This window comes from Apodemus sylvaticus, chromosome 19 (genome assembly GCF_947179515.1).
Source record: "Apodemus sylvaticus chromosome 19, mApoSyl1.1, whole genome shotgun sequence".
Lineage (NCBI taxonomy): Eukaryota > Metazoa > Chordata > Mammalia > Rodentia > Muridae > Apodemus > Apodemus sylvaticus.
In genome coordinates, this window is record NC_067490.1 from 26311490 (window position 1) to 26327739 (window position 16250).

The window sequence follows — 16250 nt, forward strand, 5'->3', positions numbered from 1 at the left end:
AGAATCTGTCTTGTGTGTGTGTGTGGGGGGGGCTGCATGTGAATGTTACATCCACGGAAGTGGGCAGATCATGGAAAACCCTGTGTGACTGAGGTGGTGTTCACGTGGCAGCTGTCGGTCGGTGACAGAGGTGTATTCGCAGCCGTCTGTGTGGTTTGCCTTTCAGGGACTTGTTGGTGTATCTGTGGGCTGTGTGTGCCTGGCATTTGTGGTCTGTGGGTGTGGCTGTGATGGTTGTCAGGGCTCATAGCCAGTGGAGGGCTGCCCCCTGGTGGCTGCTCAGGCAGAGACACAGCACCAGACTGGGAAACTTGGATGTGCATGAGCATTGGCATACTGTCAGATGTGTGTTGTGTCTCCTTATATGCCTGGGATGTAGACAGTTATGGGTGTATATGTGAACACAGCTGTTCATACATGCATGGTCTTGTATGTAACTCAGTGAGCTGTGTGTGCACATGAAGTAAGTTATGTGAATGATGAGTCATGAGGGGACAGAAATCTGGGGTTACCATTTCGATGGAGGTCCCCACTGTGAGTCTGGACACCCCTGGACTCGAACTGTGGTCTTGTCACCCCAGGACTTTGAGCGGCTGCTTGAGGCCATGCGAGCTGCTCTCTCCAAGGACCCAGGCACAGGCTTTGTCTTCAGCTGCCTCAACGGCCAGGGCCGGACCACAACGGCCATGGTGGTGGCCGTGCTGGCCTGCTGGCACATTGGGGTAGGTGTGGCCTTGTGCGTGAGGTCAGAGGTCATCCCTGGCAGGGGCGGGTTCTGGCTGTGGTGAATGTGAAAGGGGAGAGGTCATGTCTGATGACATGTAGGGGACCCTCTTCCATCAATCTGGGCAGACCCTCAGCAGGGTTTCTGGGTGTGTGTGTGTGGGTGAGTGGGGAGTATGTGTACAGTAGGGAGAGGCTCCACCTCAGCTCTGTCATCCCTCAGGGCTGTCCCGAGGTGGGTGAGGAGGAGCTAGTGAGTGTGCCGGATGCCAAGTTCACCAAGGGCGAGTTTCAGGTGGGTATGCCCCTCCCCCCTCCCCACCCCATCCCTGGTCAGAATTCCTGGGTCCTGCTGGCAGCTTGGTGGGGGGAGGCTGTCTGTCCTCTTCCCAGGTGGATGGACTGTGGCTCACAACAACTTGACTCTTAAGCCTCTGCCACATGGATAGGGTCTGGACCCCTCCCTACCTGGCCAGGCCATCTTGGTGTGGTCGGGAACTGCCTCTTAGCTGCTTGAGACTCAGCCGTGGTTGGCGCTCCATAGAGGACTGTAAGCTCCTCTGCTCTGTCTGACTCCCTGCTTCAGCGCAGGGGCCCTGGCTGGGCAGCCATTAGTGCTCAGACCTGTCCTCTGCCTCTGGTACCTGCCACGAGTCACGTGACATCTCAGATGGGTGACACCTCTCTGCACACTTGGCCTAGAGCTGAGCAGTGCTGGCCTCACAGTCACTTTCTGCTCCCTGTGTCACAGGCTTGCCGCTTGCCCTCCTGGCACTCCTGCTGCCCTGACCTCTGAGAGAGGTCAAGGCTGTCAATCACCTGGTGCCTCTGGGCCCCTGGATGTGATCCCCTTTCCACCCCTTTTCCTCTCATGGTTGATGTTCATCCCTACCCCCTTTTTTTTTCTTTACTTAATATGATGAAAGTATGCTAACAGGAATCAAATTCTAGGCCAACCTGGTCTATATTGTAACTTTCAGGCTAGACAGGGCTACACAGTAATACTTAGTTTCAAACAAACAAACAAACAAACAAACAAACAAGGAACTACACAGCAATACCTTGTTTCAAATAAATAAATAAATAAATAAATAAATAAGGGGCTACACAGTGATACCTTGTTTCAAACAAACAAACAAACAAACAAATTAATAAATGTAGCTCAGACGTGGAGTGTGTGCCTGACTGTTCAAGGCCCTGGATTGGATCCCGACCACTGCAATTGATAAAGAAAAACCCCAAGCAGAGGAAATGAGGGGCTATGGACACAGAGTCCTGGGCTCCAGGCCAGCATCGAGTCCTCTGAAACGGAGTGGTGGCTCATACCTGCGACTCAGCGTTTGGGTGGGACAGGCAGGGGGATAAGGAGTTCAGGGTCCCTCTGGACCACGTAGGGAGTTGGAGGGCTGCCTGGAGCGTGTAAGATCCTCTTCTGCCGGGCAGTGAGCTGGCTGGGTCGGTGAAAAGTTTGTCCGGCAGTAAGGAAATAGAGTAAGGTGGATCTGTGTGAGGGGCCTCGCCTGAGCTTTGAACATCCTCGGCGCATTTCAGACCTTCCTGTGGTTTACTGGCATCCTCCGCTGGCTCCCCATCACCTCCCCGGCTCCCCATCACCTCCCGGCTCCCCATCACCTCCCCGGCTCCCCCATCACCTCCCCGGCTCCCCCATCACCTCCCCGGCTCCCCCATCACCTCCCGGCTCCCCCATCACCTCCCGGCCCCCCCATCACCTCCCCGGCTCCCCCATCACCTCCCGCCCCCCCCCATCACCTCCCTGGCTCCCCCATCACCTCCCGGCTCCCCCATCACCTCCCCGGCTCCCCCATCACCTCCCTGGCTCCCCATCACCTCCCTGGCTCCTCCATCACCTCCCCGGCTCCCCCATCACCTCCCCGGCTCCCCCATCACCTCCCCGGCTCCCCCATCACCTCCCCGGCTCCCCCATCACCTCCCCGGCTCCCCCATCACCTCCCCGGCTCCCCCATCACCTCCCTGGCTCCTCCATCACCTCCCCGGCTCCCCCATCACCTCCCCGGTTCCCCATCACCTCCTGGCTCCCCATCACCTCCCCTGCTCTCCTATTGTCTCCCTGGTTCTCCCTTTAGCACCAAGCGTGCCCTTTGTTGTAGGAGCCTGTGGATGTGTCTCCTGGGCGTCACCATAGCCCCTACTGCCCCGACGTGGGTAGGAGGGCTCAGGCTGAGGTCCCCCTTGGCTTTCTGTCCACTCACCCCTTCTCTGACCCCAGGTGGTGATGAAGGTGGTACAGCTGCTCCCCGACGGCCACCACGTGAAGAAGGAGGTGGATGCGGTGCTGGACACCGTCAGCGAGACCATGACACCAATGCACTACCACCTTCGGGAGATCATCATCTCCACCTACCGACAGGCGAGCACTGGCCCTGGGCCCCCAGCTCCGCAGGATGGGCTGTGGTTCACATCGGGGGAGTGCGGGTAGGGGAGGCTGGTGATTCAGGTTCGCAGGGGCAGCAGGGCCTGTGGGCCCTTCCTAAGGTGTTTGGACCTTTTGTTCGTTTCTCTGCTTTTTGTTTTGGTCTCACCTCTTAGAAAGACACAGGGACCTGGGAACAAAGGGCAGCATCCCAAACCACGCCCACCTCGGGGATGTTGTACAGATTAGACACCTGCTGTGGGAGGGGCCAAGTACAGAGGAATCATGGGATACAATTCTAGTGTGCGATCCTGGGGTCCCAGAGCAGAATCAGGGGCATGGCATTGGGGCTGACAGTCACCAGGGGTTAAAGTCAGTGCTGTGTGATGCGCTTGTCTACACTGTTTGGCGGCTGGGGCTGGTCCCCATCGAGTTGCTTGTTTGCTCAGATAAATATTATTTTATGTTACATATATTTACTTATCTGTGTGCATACGGCTTGAGCATGGGGGGCAGGGATAACTCGTAGGAGCTGGTTCTTAACTTTCAACCATGTGGATTCTGGGGGGAAGGGTTTGGGTGGTCAGCTTTGATGGCAGTCACCCTTACCCACCAAGCCATATTGCCACCCTCCAAAGATATTTTATATGTCCATCTGTCCATCTACCCGTCTGTCTGTCTATCTATCTATCTATCTATCTATCTATCTATCTATCTATCTATCTATCTATCTATCTAATTCTTTCTGTCTGTCTGTCTGTCTGTCTGTCTGTCTCTATCTATCTATCTATCTATCTATCTATCTATCTATCTATCGATTTGTCTGTTTGTCTCTCTAGTTTTGGTTTGGTTTTTTGAGACACGGTTTCTCTGTGTATCTTTGGCTGTCCTGGAACTTGCTTTGTAGACCAGTCCAGTCTTGAACTCACAGAAATCCACTTGCCTCTGCTTCCTGAGTACTGGGACTAAAGGCACATGCCACCACCACCCGTTATTTTTTTTAATAATTTATTAAATTGTAAAAATGAGGAGTCTTTTTACGTATGACATATTCTGCCCCAGAGCAGAATCAGGGGCATGGCATTGGGGCTTGCAGCTCTTTAGAAAGAACGTGCTGCTGAATCTGCCCCGGTCTCTAGGGTTCCCTTCTCTGCCTCTCCAGTGCTGGGCAGGAGGTAGAGTTTGCTGCTTTGGGCCTTGGGGATGTGGGAATTGTTTTGGTCGTGGGAGTTGAGAGCCCTGTTTCTCAGCCTGGCAGCAGGCATGTAGGGGCACTGCATGGCATCAGGAGGCATCGGTGTGTGCCCTGGCTGGGTGATTGTCTGGGCAGAGTCTCCTCTGTGGCTTATAAGAGAAAATGGTATCATGGGCAACAGTTCAGTCTCCAGCTGGGGACACATGTACAGAATGACCCAGAACAGCCTTGGCTTGGGGTCTTGGGGTCAGATCCTGACTGGGTCAGAGGGGAGGTCCTGTTTGGAAGCAGGCATGTGGGATAAGACTGGAGAAAGTTCTGACTAGAGTCTGACCTGTGTGAGGAGGAGATGATGGGTCCGGAACTTCCTAAATGGACTTGGCACACATTGGATGACACAATGTCCCTGTGACTAGGATCCCATGTCTAGGTTCCTTTGAGTCTCACACTGTCTTAGTGTTTCTACTGCTCTGCTGAAACGCCATGACCAAAAGCAACATGGGGAGGAAAGGGTTATCTCATCCTCCAGCCTGTAGTCCACCATCCAGGGAGGTCAGGGAAGCAACTTCAAGGCAGGACCCTGAAGGCAGGAGCTGATTCAGAGGCCATGGAGGCTGCTGCTCCCTGGCTTGCTTCTCGAGGCTTGCTCGGCCTGCTCTCTGATAACAACTCAGGGCCACCTCTTCAGGGGTGTCACCACCCGCAGTAGACTGGGCCCTTCCACAACAATCATCCATCCGAAAAATGTACCACAGGCTTGCCCACAGGCCTACCTAGTGGGGCGTTTTCTCACTTGAGGTCTCTCTTCTGAAGTGACACTGGCTTGAGACAAGGTGGCATACAACTAGCCAGCACACGTGCGCTGTCACAATTTGGAATCTGTGAGAGCTGAGGTCTCTGGGTTCTGGTTGCTGGAGGCTCAGGCAGGGCTTAGACCTGCTCCAGAGGACGTGGGCCAGGCCGTGGTAGAGTCTCCTTCTCTCCATCCCAACTCCAAAGCTCACAGGCCCTCAATTCCTGTTCCTGGATGTGCGTTGTGAGGACAGAGAGGAAGCGTGGGAGGCCGGGTCTGCAGGGAGAAGCTAGAGGTTGGTCTCAGTCAGCCCCAGAAGGAGTTGCTGTGGTCTCAGGGCCACACAGGCAAAGGCCAGGAGGCCTAAAGGTTCAAGCAAGGCACAGAAGGCCACCTGGTGGCAGTGTTGTCACCAGAAGTGAGATTGGATGGGTACCTGGCTTTACTCCTGGGGGGTGAGGTGGTAGGGGAGGGGGAACCGAGCTATATTTGCAGGAAAAGGGAGGCGTAGCTCCTGGATGCTTCACGGTGGAGTGTTTAGTGGAGGATGCTGATCCCGTTCCCACCTCCCTAACTCCTCACAAGGCTAAGTTGGTGCTGACTGCATGAGATGGAATCCCAGAGCCCCATGCCATGCAGAGGGTCAGAAGCTGAATGCAGTTACTCACCAGTGTGGCCACCAGGTGGCGTGAGTGAGCTACGTTAGGGTAAATTCTGCCCCATCACTTTCCCATTGAACCTAGGGCCTCACTGCTGTTCTGTAAATTAGGTGTGTGTGTGTGTGTGTGTGTGTGTGTGTGTGTGTGTGTTTCTAAAGGTGATTTTTACGTTAGTGTGTGCATGACGGGAGCAGACGCGTGTCACAGAGAGCGTGTGGGGGTCAGAGGCTCTCTCCCCCCTCCTTTAAGTGGGATGCAGTGTTTGAACTTGGACCACTTGACTTTACAGGAAATGCTGTAACTGGCCAAGCCGCTTTTCTGGCTTCTCCCACTTTTTTTGTTTTGTTTTGTTTTTCGAGACTGTCCTGGAACTTACTCTGTAGACCAGGCTGGCCTCAAACTCAGAAATCCACCTGCCTCTGCCTCCCAAGTGTTAGGATTACAGGCGTGTGGCACCACTGCCCAGTTCCTACCTTGTATTGAGATGGGGTCTTTCATTGCCTAGATTTGTCCTGAGCTTTAAGACCTTCTCCTGTCTCACCTCTCCATCTTTCTGTAGGAATGCTGGAATTACAGGAAGAGCTACTCTATCTGGCTTGCTGAAGGGTCTGGGCATTCAAACTTGGGACCTCACACTTGTGTGCAAGTTCCTGCACATCTGAGCCATCTCCCCAGCCCCTCGGACAAGTTATTTAAAAAAAATTTTATACATATATATATATATATATATATTTACATATTCTTTTAAATAGTATATACTATATTAATAATATATAATATACATTATTCATTTTATGTACAATGCTGTTTTCCTGCATGTATGTCTGTGTGAGGGTGTCAGATCCCCTGGAACAGGAGTTACAGATAGTCATAAGTTGCCAAGTTTGGAATTGAACCTGTGTCCTCTGAAGAAGTAGCCAGTGCTCTTAACCGCTGGGCCATCTCTCCAACTCCCTAGGGCAAGTTCTTAAAGGTTCTTAGATAGTAGGAGGTGCGGAGGCGCTCAGAGGATTTTTCTCTGTGTAAGAGGTAATCGGGGGAGCTTCTAGCATCTGGGGCGAGAGTCCGTCCTAGAGTCCACCTCAGTTTGCTTTGTGCCCAGTGTGTGAATCCAGCTTGGATTTGCCTGGGTGAGCGCAGGGTGCAGCAAGGCTGCCTGTGGCCCACAGTGACCTGTAGCCTCCCTCCTCAAAATGCAGAATGTGGGCCCCACCCAGAGTTTCTGGAGGCTCCACAGTGCTGAGGCACCAGTACTGATGGCTTGGAGTTGGAATGATGTGGGGCCTGGATTTGCTCTGTTTTGAGTTTGTGGAGATGCGATTCACATCCTCCCGGCGCACGTGTTTGGAGAACACTGGTCCGTGGTTGCCATTTCACTGGGGTAGGCAGAGCAGGTCAGGACCATGGGAAGAAACCTCACAGCCTTGGTCATCGGTCCCCGGCCACGTGCAGTTCTGTGTTTCCTGTTGAAACCGTTGGGGTTTTTACAGAGCCAGAGGTGTGTCTAACATGTCTCCTAATAATGGAGTGATGTTCTTATTTGTGTTGTAGGTTTTCTTTCTTTCTTTTTTTAGACAGGGAGTCATGAAGCTCTGGATGGCTTAGAACTCACTCTACAGAGCAGCCTGGTCTTGAACTCACGGAGATCCCCCTGCCTCTGCCTCCTGAGTCCTAGGATTAAAGGCGGCCCCATGGCACCTGGCTCTTGCTTTCAGTTTTGACCCAGGGTTTTCTGTATTCTGGGCTGGCTTGGAATTCCTTAAGGATCTGAGGATGACCTTGAAGTTCTGACCCTCCTGCCTCTACTTCCTGAGTGTTGGGGTGATAGGTCTGCCTTGTTACAGCTGCCTTATGCAGTGCTGGGCTGGGACCTGGGGTTTTGTGCAAGTACTCAAAAAAAATATCAACAAAACCATATTTACTGTGACACACATCAGCCTTTGTGTGTGGGAGGCATTGGGGTGGGGGAGGGGCGGGGTTCCAACCCAGTCTGTTTCTGACTCTGCTCTCACACCACGGCCATCCATAGAGCCCACTGCAATCTGGGAAGGTGTAAGGGGATCTCATCCTCCTGTCCTCTGTGGTACCCACACGCACGGCATAGACGTACATGCTCACATGCGTGTGTGTGCGTGCTCGCGTGCGTACACACACACACACACACACACACGTAAAACGAAATCTTTAAAGAAGAGAAGTAGAAATGTTAAGCATCAACTCTCATCTGTACTGTTGGCATTTCCCAGCATAAGGGATAGTTAGTAACCAGGAAGTGGAAAGCCCATCAGGTCTACTTGAAGGTTAGTGCTGGGAAGGTCTACATTTCTGATTTCTCATGGCTTTGAGGTTGGAGGACAGCACTTTTTGGAAACTTGGATGCTCCCTCCATTAACAAGAAGGGCAGTCCTTCCTCCAAGGTCTTCTGCACGTCTCGTTGGGGAAAGGCCTGGGCTTGTGTTCTGCCTGAGATCATGGTGGGCTGAGCTCTTCCAGATGCTCAGCTCAGAAGCCCAGAGCTCCGGCCAGCGCTACACATGTGCAGTAAGGACTCTGGCCGGGTCTACACATGCGCAGTAGGGACTCCGGCCTGGTCTATACATGCGTGAGATTACAGGGTATCCGTAAAGCATTTCCAAACTGCTATGGTCAGTTACCCAGGGAGCTAATGCTTTATAGCCAATGGAGCAGAAAAGTCACATATGTTGTCCCCCAAAATCAGGGTCTCCATTTGAGGGCCAGACATATATCTGAAGGGTGGCTAAACTATCTTACATACTCTGGATCTGATATTCAAAAAGACCCCGAGAGTGAGGGAACATATATGTTTGCAGTCCTTGGATGCCTAATCTCTTTGGCCCAGACAATTTACATAAGTCAAAGGGAGGGGCCTTCCCCAATTACTAGACGATTTTTTTTCTTCTGTCCCTAGTCTATATTTGTCTCGGCAGATTTTCACCTGGCTGACAGACTCCATCCAGGGATCATCCGTGGAGCTGCTGAACTCTGGACCTGCTGAAAGCTGATGTTAACCAGTTAGCTAACAGGATCGCTCCCTGTCTTTCAGCAGAGACCATGAAACAAAATGGCCGTAGTTACGCTCGGGCCGCAGAGGGGAGGGCCCTGAGGATGCGCCTGAGGCCAGGTGACCTCTACCATTGCTCAGAGCTTCAAAACAACCCGGAGTCCAGTGTGTCTTCACAGGCGAGGACCATGTAATGTGAGGACAGGACACTCGAAGTCCCTTGTGAGTTAGTGGCACAGCGGGCATGGGAGGAGGCAGAGGTCTTCACTCCAGACTCATGCCCCTCCCTAGTCTCTGCTGACTTTGAGCTCCCGATCTCTGGATGGCTCTGGAGGAGGCTGCCGGTCTAGAATGGGGGCCGTTTCTTCCCCAACTCCCCCAGGAACTAGCTGACTCCTAGAAACTGGCAGTTGGGTCTGACCTGCAGTATCCTAAAGTAGAGTCAAGCCTCTGCCTTCTGGTTTTAAACTGGAGGCCCACGCTGGTCTCTGCCAGAGCCTAGCAAGCTTTACACCAAGTAAGCCAGTGGGCTCTGCATGGGGTGGGAGATGCTGCCCAGCTCTGCATGGAAATGGGCCAGGCTCCTTCTGGGATGTGCCTCCTCCATCAGACTCGCTGCCTGGGAATGCCCCAGCCAGCGTCCTATCCATTTCGAATTTTCCCTCAACCTTCTGTCCATCTTGCCTTTTCCCAGCAGTACACACATATCCTTGAGACTGAAGATCCCAACGGCATGTGGTATCTTGGCTTCTTCCCCTCACCCTCCAGAACCGGTCTTTCCCAGCCCCCTGCCTGCTTCAGCAATCCTCTTACTCCTTAATCAGAAGCCATTAAGAACACTTAAAGGCTACTTTTGGCAATAAAGTGACCCCAGGGCCGCAGACACTTAGGAAAATGGAAGGTCCGTGCTCCCGTACTACAGAAAGGAGCAGTCTGTGCGTGACCCTCTTATGTGTGACATGAGCATGTACAGCAAGGATGTCCGTGCGTGGCTGGCTTGTTAGGCGTGGCATAATACAAATGGCCCCAGGGTGCGACGGGGCTCCCAGAGCTGAGCCGTCGTGACTTTGATCTTCGCACACGCGTGCGCTCCCCTTTCCTTACTGGTGGACATGTAGGCTCTGAGCACTCAGTGGGCTGTGTCTGAGGCGAGGCTCCCTTGGCTGAGTCAGAGCAGGGAGAAGGCCATGCTAGGCTGTGTTCTAGCGTGGTGAAGAGAGGCCCACAAACGCCTGTCTCAGCTCCTGGGCAGTTGATGGCGGTGGCTGAGGGCCCTTCATACCACTGTCATGGGTGCTGTGTGGTGTAAGCCAAGTGGGAGTCCTTCTGGGGCAGTCTGATCCATGGCTGCCTTAATTTACCTCAGTTGCTTGGCCTTAGAGGCCCAGCCCAGCCATGCCTTTCTATTTTCCAGGGCAACTATGAGGCTTTGTCTACACTCAGGGTGTGTGTGTGTGTGTGTGTGTGTGTGTGTGTGTGTGTGTGTATGTGTGCCAATGACATGGTCTCTTTGTTAGCTTTGGACTATATTGGAACTCACTCTGTAGATTTCACAGAACTCTACCTGCCCTGGTTCCCAGTGCTGGGGTTAAAGGTGTGCACCACCACCATGTAGCTATGCTCACAGAGTTTTAAGCACTGCCTCAATGGCTCAGTGACTAAGGTTGCTTGTCACCAAGACTGGTATGTTGAGTGTGATGCCCTGGGCCTCCATGGTGGAAGGAGATGACAGACTCCCTGAGTTGTCCTCTGGCTTCTGTACATACTCATGCATGCCCAGGCTGTGCATGGCTGCCTTGTTAGGCGTGGCATAACAAAAATGGTCCTGGGGCGCAGAGAGTCACTAGACTTAGAAGAGTCACACGGCCAATTGCAGCACAGAAATAAACATGTTTCAAAAACCTGCCTCACATGGAAAAGAAAAGGACAGACGGTGTCTTGAGATGAGGCGCTGTGAGGCTGGAGCAGACAAGAGGCAGCTGGGAGCAGTGTGAGGGGTGCGGGCCTACTGAGGTTCTCCAACACGGCCAGCCACACCCAGGTCCATCTAGCTGGGAATCGGTTGTTTCCTTTCACACTTGGAAAGGGGAAAGTATTTATGACAGACAGCAAGGAAGCCCTGTTAGACACATTAATGCCAGCGGGCACTGTCCTTGGCTTTGGCCGGTGACAGTCGCTCTTACTCTCTGTATATCACACAGGCTACGGTCCCGTCTCTCTTCCTTGCAGAATGAGTTTGAGGAAAAGCTGAGGCGTGGCTGGCTGCAGATGCCCTTTGCCTTCTGAAGAGTGCTTTGCAGGGACCACACTGCTTGGACTTTCTGAGAACTTAGAGCCTGTCCGTTCCAGACCTCAGCGAGGAGGGAAGGAAGTCAGGGTTGTTCGATCAGACTCTTAACTGGAGAAGAACCTGAGACCTGTGGGAGATCTGTGCCAGGCTGGAAGCAGGGTCAGGACTTTATCTTCCACTTGGCCTTATATTCCTTTCTCTCCGTGGTGGCACCAGGACCCAGGGGACAATTTCATGGTAACGGTAAGGCGTCGTACAGGTTGTTTAGGAAGCCACTGTTGCTTCTGCCCACGCACTGTCTTGGTGATCCAGAATAGGCCTATTGAACAAGAGCTGCCAGGAGGGAGAAAGATTAGCTCAGCGCCCCAAGGACTAAGGTCATTTCCTAGGAAAAGCAGAAGAGGATTTGGCTCAGGGGCTGACTCCCTGGACGGTTTTTCTCAGCTTCTCTAATAATCAAGCCAATGCTGTCCCCAGAGCCCTCATTCCAGCAGGTAATGGGTCTCCAGGGCCCAGAGCCTGCTTCTAGAGTGGCCTTGGAATTGGAATGTTGTCAGCTGTCCTATAATATGGGAGAGGAGGAAGGACTGGTTCCTTAGGTTCTTCCTGCCCAGCTCAGAATGGAGTCAGTGAATTGTGTCTACAGGGGACTTTCCTGCTGTGTCTGGCATGGTCACTGTGCATCACTAGACTTAGAAGGGTCACAGGGTCAATTCCACCATCCCCTGGCCCGGGTATCATCTCACCGAGACCTGCCTCTCTGGGGAGCAGCTGGCACTGGGAGGTGGGGTGCCTGTTTATTGCATAGGCCCATTTCTGCAGCCCAGCTCCCAGGACCCTGCCAGACAGGGCAGGGCTCTGCAGATCCTTATGTAGCGAGTGGGCGGTGGTTAGCAGCAGGTGGAGTAAACATTCGCATAAAAAGGAAAATCTGCCTACTTGCCGTCCACTCTCGCTTAGTCCACTGGGACTCCAGGACAAGACGTGCTTCTAAAGGGCCCGGGGCACGGAGGGGGCCTGGCAGGGACTGTGTGGGGTGGCTGGGAGCACATGATTAGGGAAGGGAGCCTCTGCAAACATGAAGGGGTGCCAGCAGGATTTCCTGATTGCAGTGTGACTCAGGAAGGGACAAGTGAATGCAGAGCCAGAGTGTAGCTCCCACAGCTTGAAGATGGCGGTTGTCCCTCGGATGGCACGCTTACGGGTCTAGCAGGTTGGGGTGGTGCTCTCAGGAAACTGTTAGGGCGTGGGTGATGAATTTTGGGGTACCTGAGATAACCACTGGGGTGTCATGCAGGCACTTGTATGAAAGCATGGGAGAGGGTGGGGTTGGGGGAGCCTCCCAGCATTTTTTAGATTCTCTAAGCTAACCGGAAACTGCCTCAGGAGGGCACTGCCTGGGAGAGGTGCTCACAGGGTAGCAAAGTGCTCACTGTACCCCACGCTCTAATGCAGACCTCTTGGGGTGGAGGACAGAGAGGCAGAAAACTAATGTCAGCTCCTGCCTCCGCCCACCCCAGACCTCATAGCTGTTTGAAGAAGGCCCGGCCCACCACAGGGAAGCACTCACAAAGTCTGCTTTCATGAAAAGGCCCGACTTGAGAGCAGAGGAGACTCTCAGGGTAGGGGAGGTTGCGTGGTGTAGATGCCCAGGGCGGGTGTGGCATGTGGGGCGTGGGGCTCGTCCTGAGCCTGGAGGGACAAGCAGACTGTGGCCAGGTGGAGAGGAAGGCCATTCGGACAGAGAAGGTGCAGTGTGTGGGGGCACAGACGCTCAGCCTCAAGTTTATTCCTGGGGGCTCAGCAGAGAGCCTCCAGACACACTGACAGAGCAAGACCTACGCCCATGCCAGACAGGCCAGAGGCCTGAGAAGCCTGCGGCCCCCACAGCTCTGGTGTGTCTCCTGGGGCTCCTTCTATTTCAGGTGTCAGTCCTAAGGGTCCAGAAAGCCTTTGTCCAGCTTACAGCAGCTAATGACAGCCTGCCCTGTTGCTCCGCTTAGAAACAGCTTGGCTATTTTTATGTACAGGAGGTGGCCAGGTGTCCCCTCCCGGAACTGTGCCAGCACGGGATGCTTTTAAGGAAAGTAGATTGTGACAGGCAGATGGGTCATTGTCTCAAATCACAGCCCTGTGGCCAGAGGCAGGATGTGTCCTGGGAACCTTTGGGGGTGTCGGGCGTAATCCTCACACAGTGTCTGAATTTAGAGATAATTCTACCCTTGAAAGGCTCCCTGTGTCTCCCACCGGATGGGCCTCAGACCTCATCATCCTTGCTGGTGTCTTGGGACGGTGCTGGTGTGCTGTGGCTGTAGCCAGGTGACAGCTGGCCACCTCTCCTGAACCTGGGTGGAAGCAGTTTTAAGCGGATTTTCCGAGGAGCACTGGGTGACTCCCGTCCTTCTGAAAACACTCCAGGGCCAGGAAGGAGACAGGAGAGGAGAGGCAGGCTGAGGCTTGGGGCTACCTGATCCGTACAGTCAACCACACAGTCAGACCAGCTCACCATCCTGGGAGACATTGGGACCTCACTGTGTTGGCCAAGTGCCTACTATGTGGCCATTTTTACATTACATATACTTTAATATATTGTATATGTTTATGTTATATACTTTATCTATATTAACATATTACATAAAATATTAAAAATACTTTAACAGATAATATGCATTAATATGAATATATAAACGTATATTTACATTGTATATTTTATATATGTAATATGCAGTATATATAGCATAAGTTTATATATTTATATATTAATATATATTTTAAATATATTAAAAATTTTTATGTTGTTTTCATAGATAATTTTTTCTGATTTTTAATCTGCTGCCTAGTTCCTTTTTTAAAAAATATTTTATTTATTTTATGTATATGAGTATTTTATGTATATGAAGACAGTACAGTATGTAGCTGTCTTCAGACATACTAGAAGAGGGCATCAGATTCTATTAAAGATGGTTGTGAACAAACACATGGTTGCTGGGAATTAAACTCTGCATGTCTGGAAGAGCAGTCAGTGCTTTTAACCTCTGAGCCATCTCTCCAGTCCCGCTGCCTAGTTTCTAAGCAAAATTGATTTTTTTTTTTGAGCACAATGCTATTTCTTGAGAGTATACAGTCCTCCAATACCCCCGCGGGCAGCTGCTCTGCCCGTTGTCTGTAGCACCCTCTTGTCTTGGCTTCTAAGCTCTTAGCCCATGTCTCAGCTGCTCTTCCTACTTCTATGACAAGACACCCAACAAAGGCACTTAAGGGAGAAAGTGACTAATGGTGCAGGGTTCCAGGACACACTCTACCACTTCCGGGAGTTGAGGCTGCAGGACTTCAAAGCAACAGGTACCGTCCCTCCCACAGTCAAGAGCAGAGGGAGCACTGGATAAATACCTGGCAGTGCTCCGCTGGCTGTCCTCCCCAGGACCTAGCCTGTGATATGGTGCTGCTAACATTCAGGACAGGATTCCCCAACTAAGAGATTTCTTCATGGGCACGATCACAGGCCAACCTGATGTAGACAATTCCTCATTGAGGCTCCTTTTCCAGGTGATTTCCACCTTGTGTGAAGTCCACAACAATCAAAACTGAGCAGCCTGTCTTCCTGTTTCTCCTCCTCCTCCTCTTCCTCCTCCTCCTCCTCCTCCTCCTCTTCTTCTTCCTTGTTCTTCTTCTCCATTCTTCTTCTTCTTCTTCGTTCTTCTTCTTCTCCATTCTTCTCCCTCCTCCTCCTCCTTCTTCTTCTTCTTCTTCTTCTTCTTCTTCTTCTTCTTCTTCTTCTTCTTCTTCTTCTTCTTCTTCTTCTTCTTCTCCGTTCTTCTTCTTCCTCCTCCTCCTCCTCCTCCTCCTCCTCCTCCTCCTCCTCCTCCTCCTCCTCCTCCTTCTTCTTCTTCTTCTTCTTCTTCTTCTTCTTCTTCTTCTTCTTCTTCTTCTTCTTCTTCTTCTTCTTCTTCTTCTTCTTCTTCTTCTTCCTTGTTCTTCTTCTTCTTCCTTGTTCTTCTTCTTCTTCCTTGTTCTTCTTCATTCTTCTTCTTCCTTGTTCTTCTTCTTCTTCTATATTCTTCTTCTTCATTTTTTTCTTCCTCTTCTTCCTCCTCTTCCTCCTCCTCCTCCTTCTTCTTTTTGGTTTTTTGGCTTTTGTTTCTTGGAGACAGAGTTTCTCTGTATAGCCCTGACTCTCCTGGAACTCACTCTGTATACCAGGCTGGCCTCAAACTCAGAAATCCGCCTGCCTCTGCCTCCCAGAGTGCTGGGATTACAGGCATGGGCCACCACCACCAAGCTGAGTTCCTGTTTCTAATCCAACTGTCCAAGCTGCCCCACTTTCCACCCTGGGGACACACCTTCCTCCTGACCCCAGCCTACCTCTGGGAGTTCTCTTCCTCGTCTTCCTCACTCTGACTCTCTCTTCCTCACCCCTGCTCCCAGGTCACTTTGCTTTGTAGTTACTGGAGCCTCCCAGAGGGCAGGGTGGGTAGCTCTCATGGTGGTGGCTTCCGATCTATCTAGTCAGTTCTTGGGACAGTGTGGCCCATAGATTCTTTCTTACTGGTTCCCTTAAAATTGGTGGACAAGTGGCTAATGGCAGAACTGGAGCCAACTTGTGAGTCTGGCTGTCTTCCATGGAGCCAGAGCTCTGTCTCTGTTCCCAAGCTCCGTATCGTACAGTCTATTATCTCCACCCCTTGTGTACTGGCTAGTTTCGTGTGTCAACTTGACACAGGCTGAAGTTATCACAGAGAAAGGAGTTTCAGTTGGGGAAGTACCTCCATGAGATCCAGTTGTGGGGCATTTTCTCAATTAGTGATCAGGTGGGGAGGGCCCCTTGTGGGTGGTACCACCTTTGGGCTGGTGCTCCTGGGTTCTATAAGAGAGCAGGCTGAGCAATCCAGGGGGAAGCAAGCCAGTAAGAAACATCCCTCCATGGCCTCTGCATCAGCTCCTGCTTCCTGACCTGCTTTAGTTCCAGTCCTGACTTCTTTGGTAATGAACAGCTGTGTGGAAGTGTAAGCAGAATAAACCTTTTCCTCCCCAACTTGCTTCTTGGTCATGATGTTTGTGCAGGAATAGAAACCCTGACTAAGACCAATTGGTACCAGGAGTGGGGTATTCCTGTGACAACCTGACCATGTTTTGGGGAGGATTGTGGAAGGATTTTGGAACTTTGAGCTAGAAAAGC

The 16250-nt window shown here is 52.0% G+C and overlaps 7 protein-coding genes and 2 pseudogenes across 12 annotated transcripts in view; 2 read left to right on the forward strand and 7 right to left on the reverse strand.

Moving 5' to 3' along the window:
* LOC127669889 (perforin-1-like) overlaps nt 1-16250 on the reverse strand; it is a 172655-nt gene that overhangs the window by 140137 nt on the left and 16268 nt on the right. The window lies entirely within an intron of this gene.
* LOC127669885 (perforin-1-like) overlaps nt 1-16250 on the reverse strand; it is a 174950-nt gene that overhangs the window by 107144 nt on the left and 51556 nt on the right. The window lies entirely within an intron of this gene.
* Nucleotides 1-16250, reverse strand: part of LOC127669891 (perforin-1-like) — a 131738-nt pseudogene that overhangs the window by 63926 nt on the left and 51562 nt on the right.
* LOC127669893 (paladin-like) overlaps nt 1-16250 on the forward strand; it is a 148112-nt gene that overhangs the window by 52984 nt on the left and 78878 nt on the right. The gene's annotated exons all lie outside the window — the stretch shown is intronic.
* Nucleotides 1-16250, reverse strand: part of LOC127669882 (perforin-1) — a 205019-nt gene that overhangs the window by 18676 nt on the left and 170093 nt on the right. The window lies entirely within an intron of this gene.
* LOC127669883 (perforin-1-like) overlaps nt 1-16250 on the reverse strand; it is a 205019-nt gene that overhangs the window by 18676 nt on the left and 170093 nt on the right. The gene's annotated exons all lie outside the window — the stretch shown is intronic.
* The window catches only part of LOC127669884 (perforin-1-like), an 86482-nt gene that overhangs the window by 18676 nt on the left and 51556 nt on the right, over nt 1-16250 (reverse strand). The window lies entirely within an intron of this gene.
* The window catches only part of LOC127669887 (perforin-1-like), a 159786-nt pseudogene that overhangs the window by 18250 nt on the left and 125286 nt on the right, over nt 1-16250 (reverse strand).
* Nucleotides 1-16250, forward strand: part of LOC127669896 (paladin-like) — a 61171-nt gene that overhangs the window by 1677 nt on the left and 43244 nt on the right. The window contains exons 5-6 of the mRNA XM_052164126.1: nt 582-722; nt 947-1018. Coding sequence (XP_052020086.1) covers nt 582-722; nt 947-1018 — 213 coding nt within the window. The remainder of the gene's footprint in view (nt 1-581; nt 723-946; nt 1019-16250) is intronic.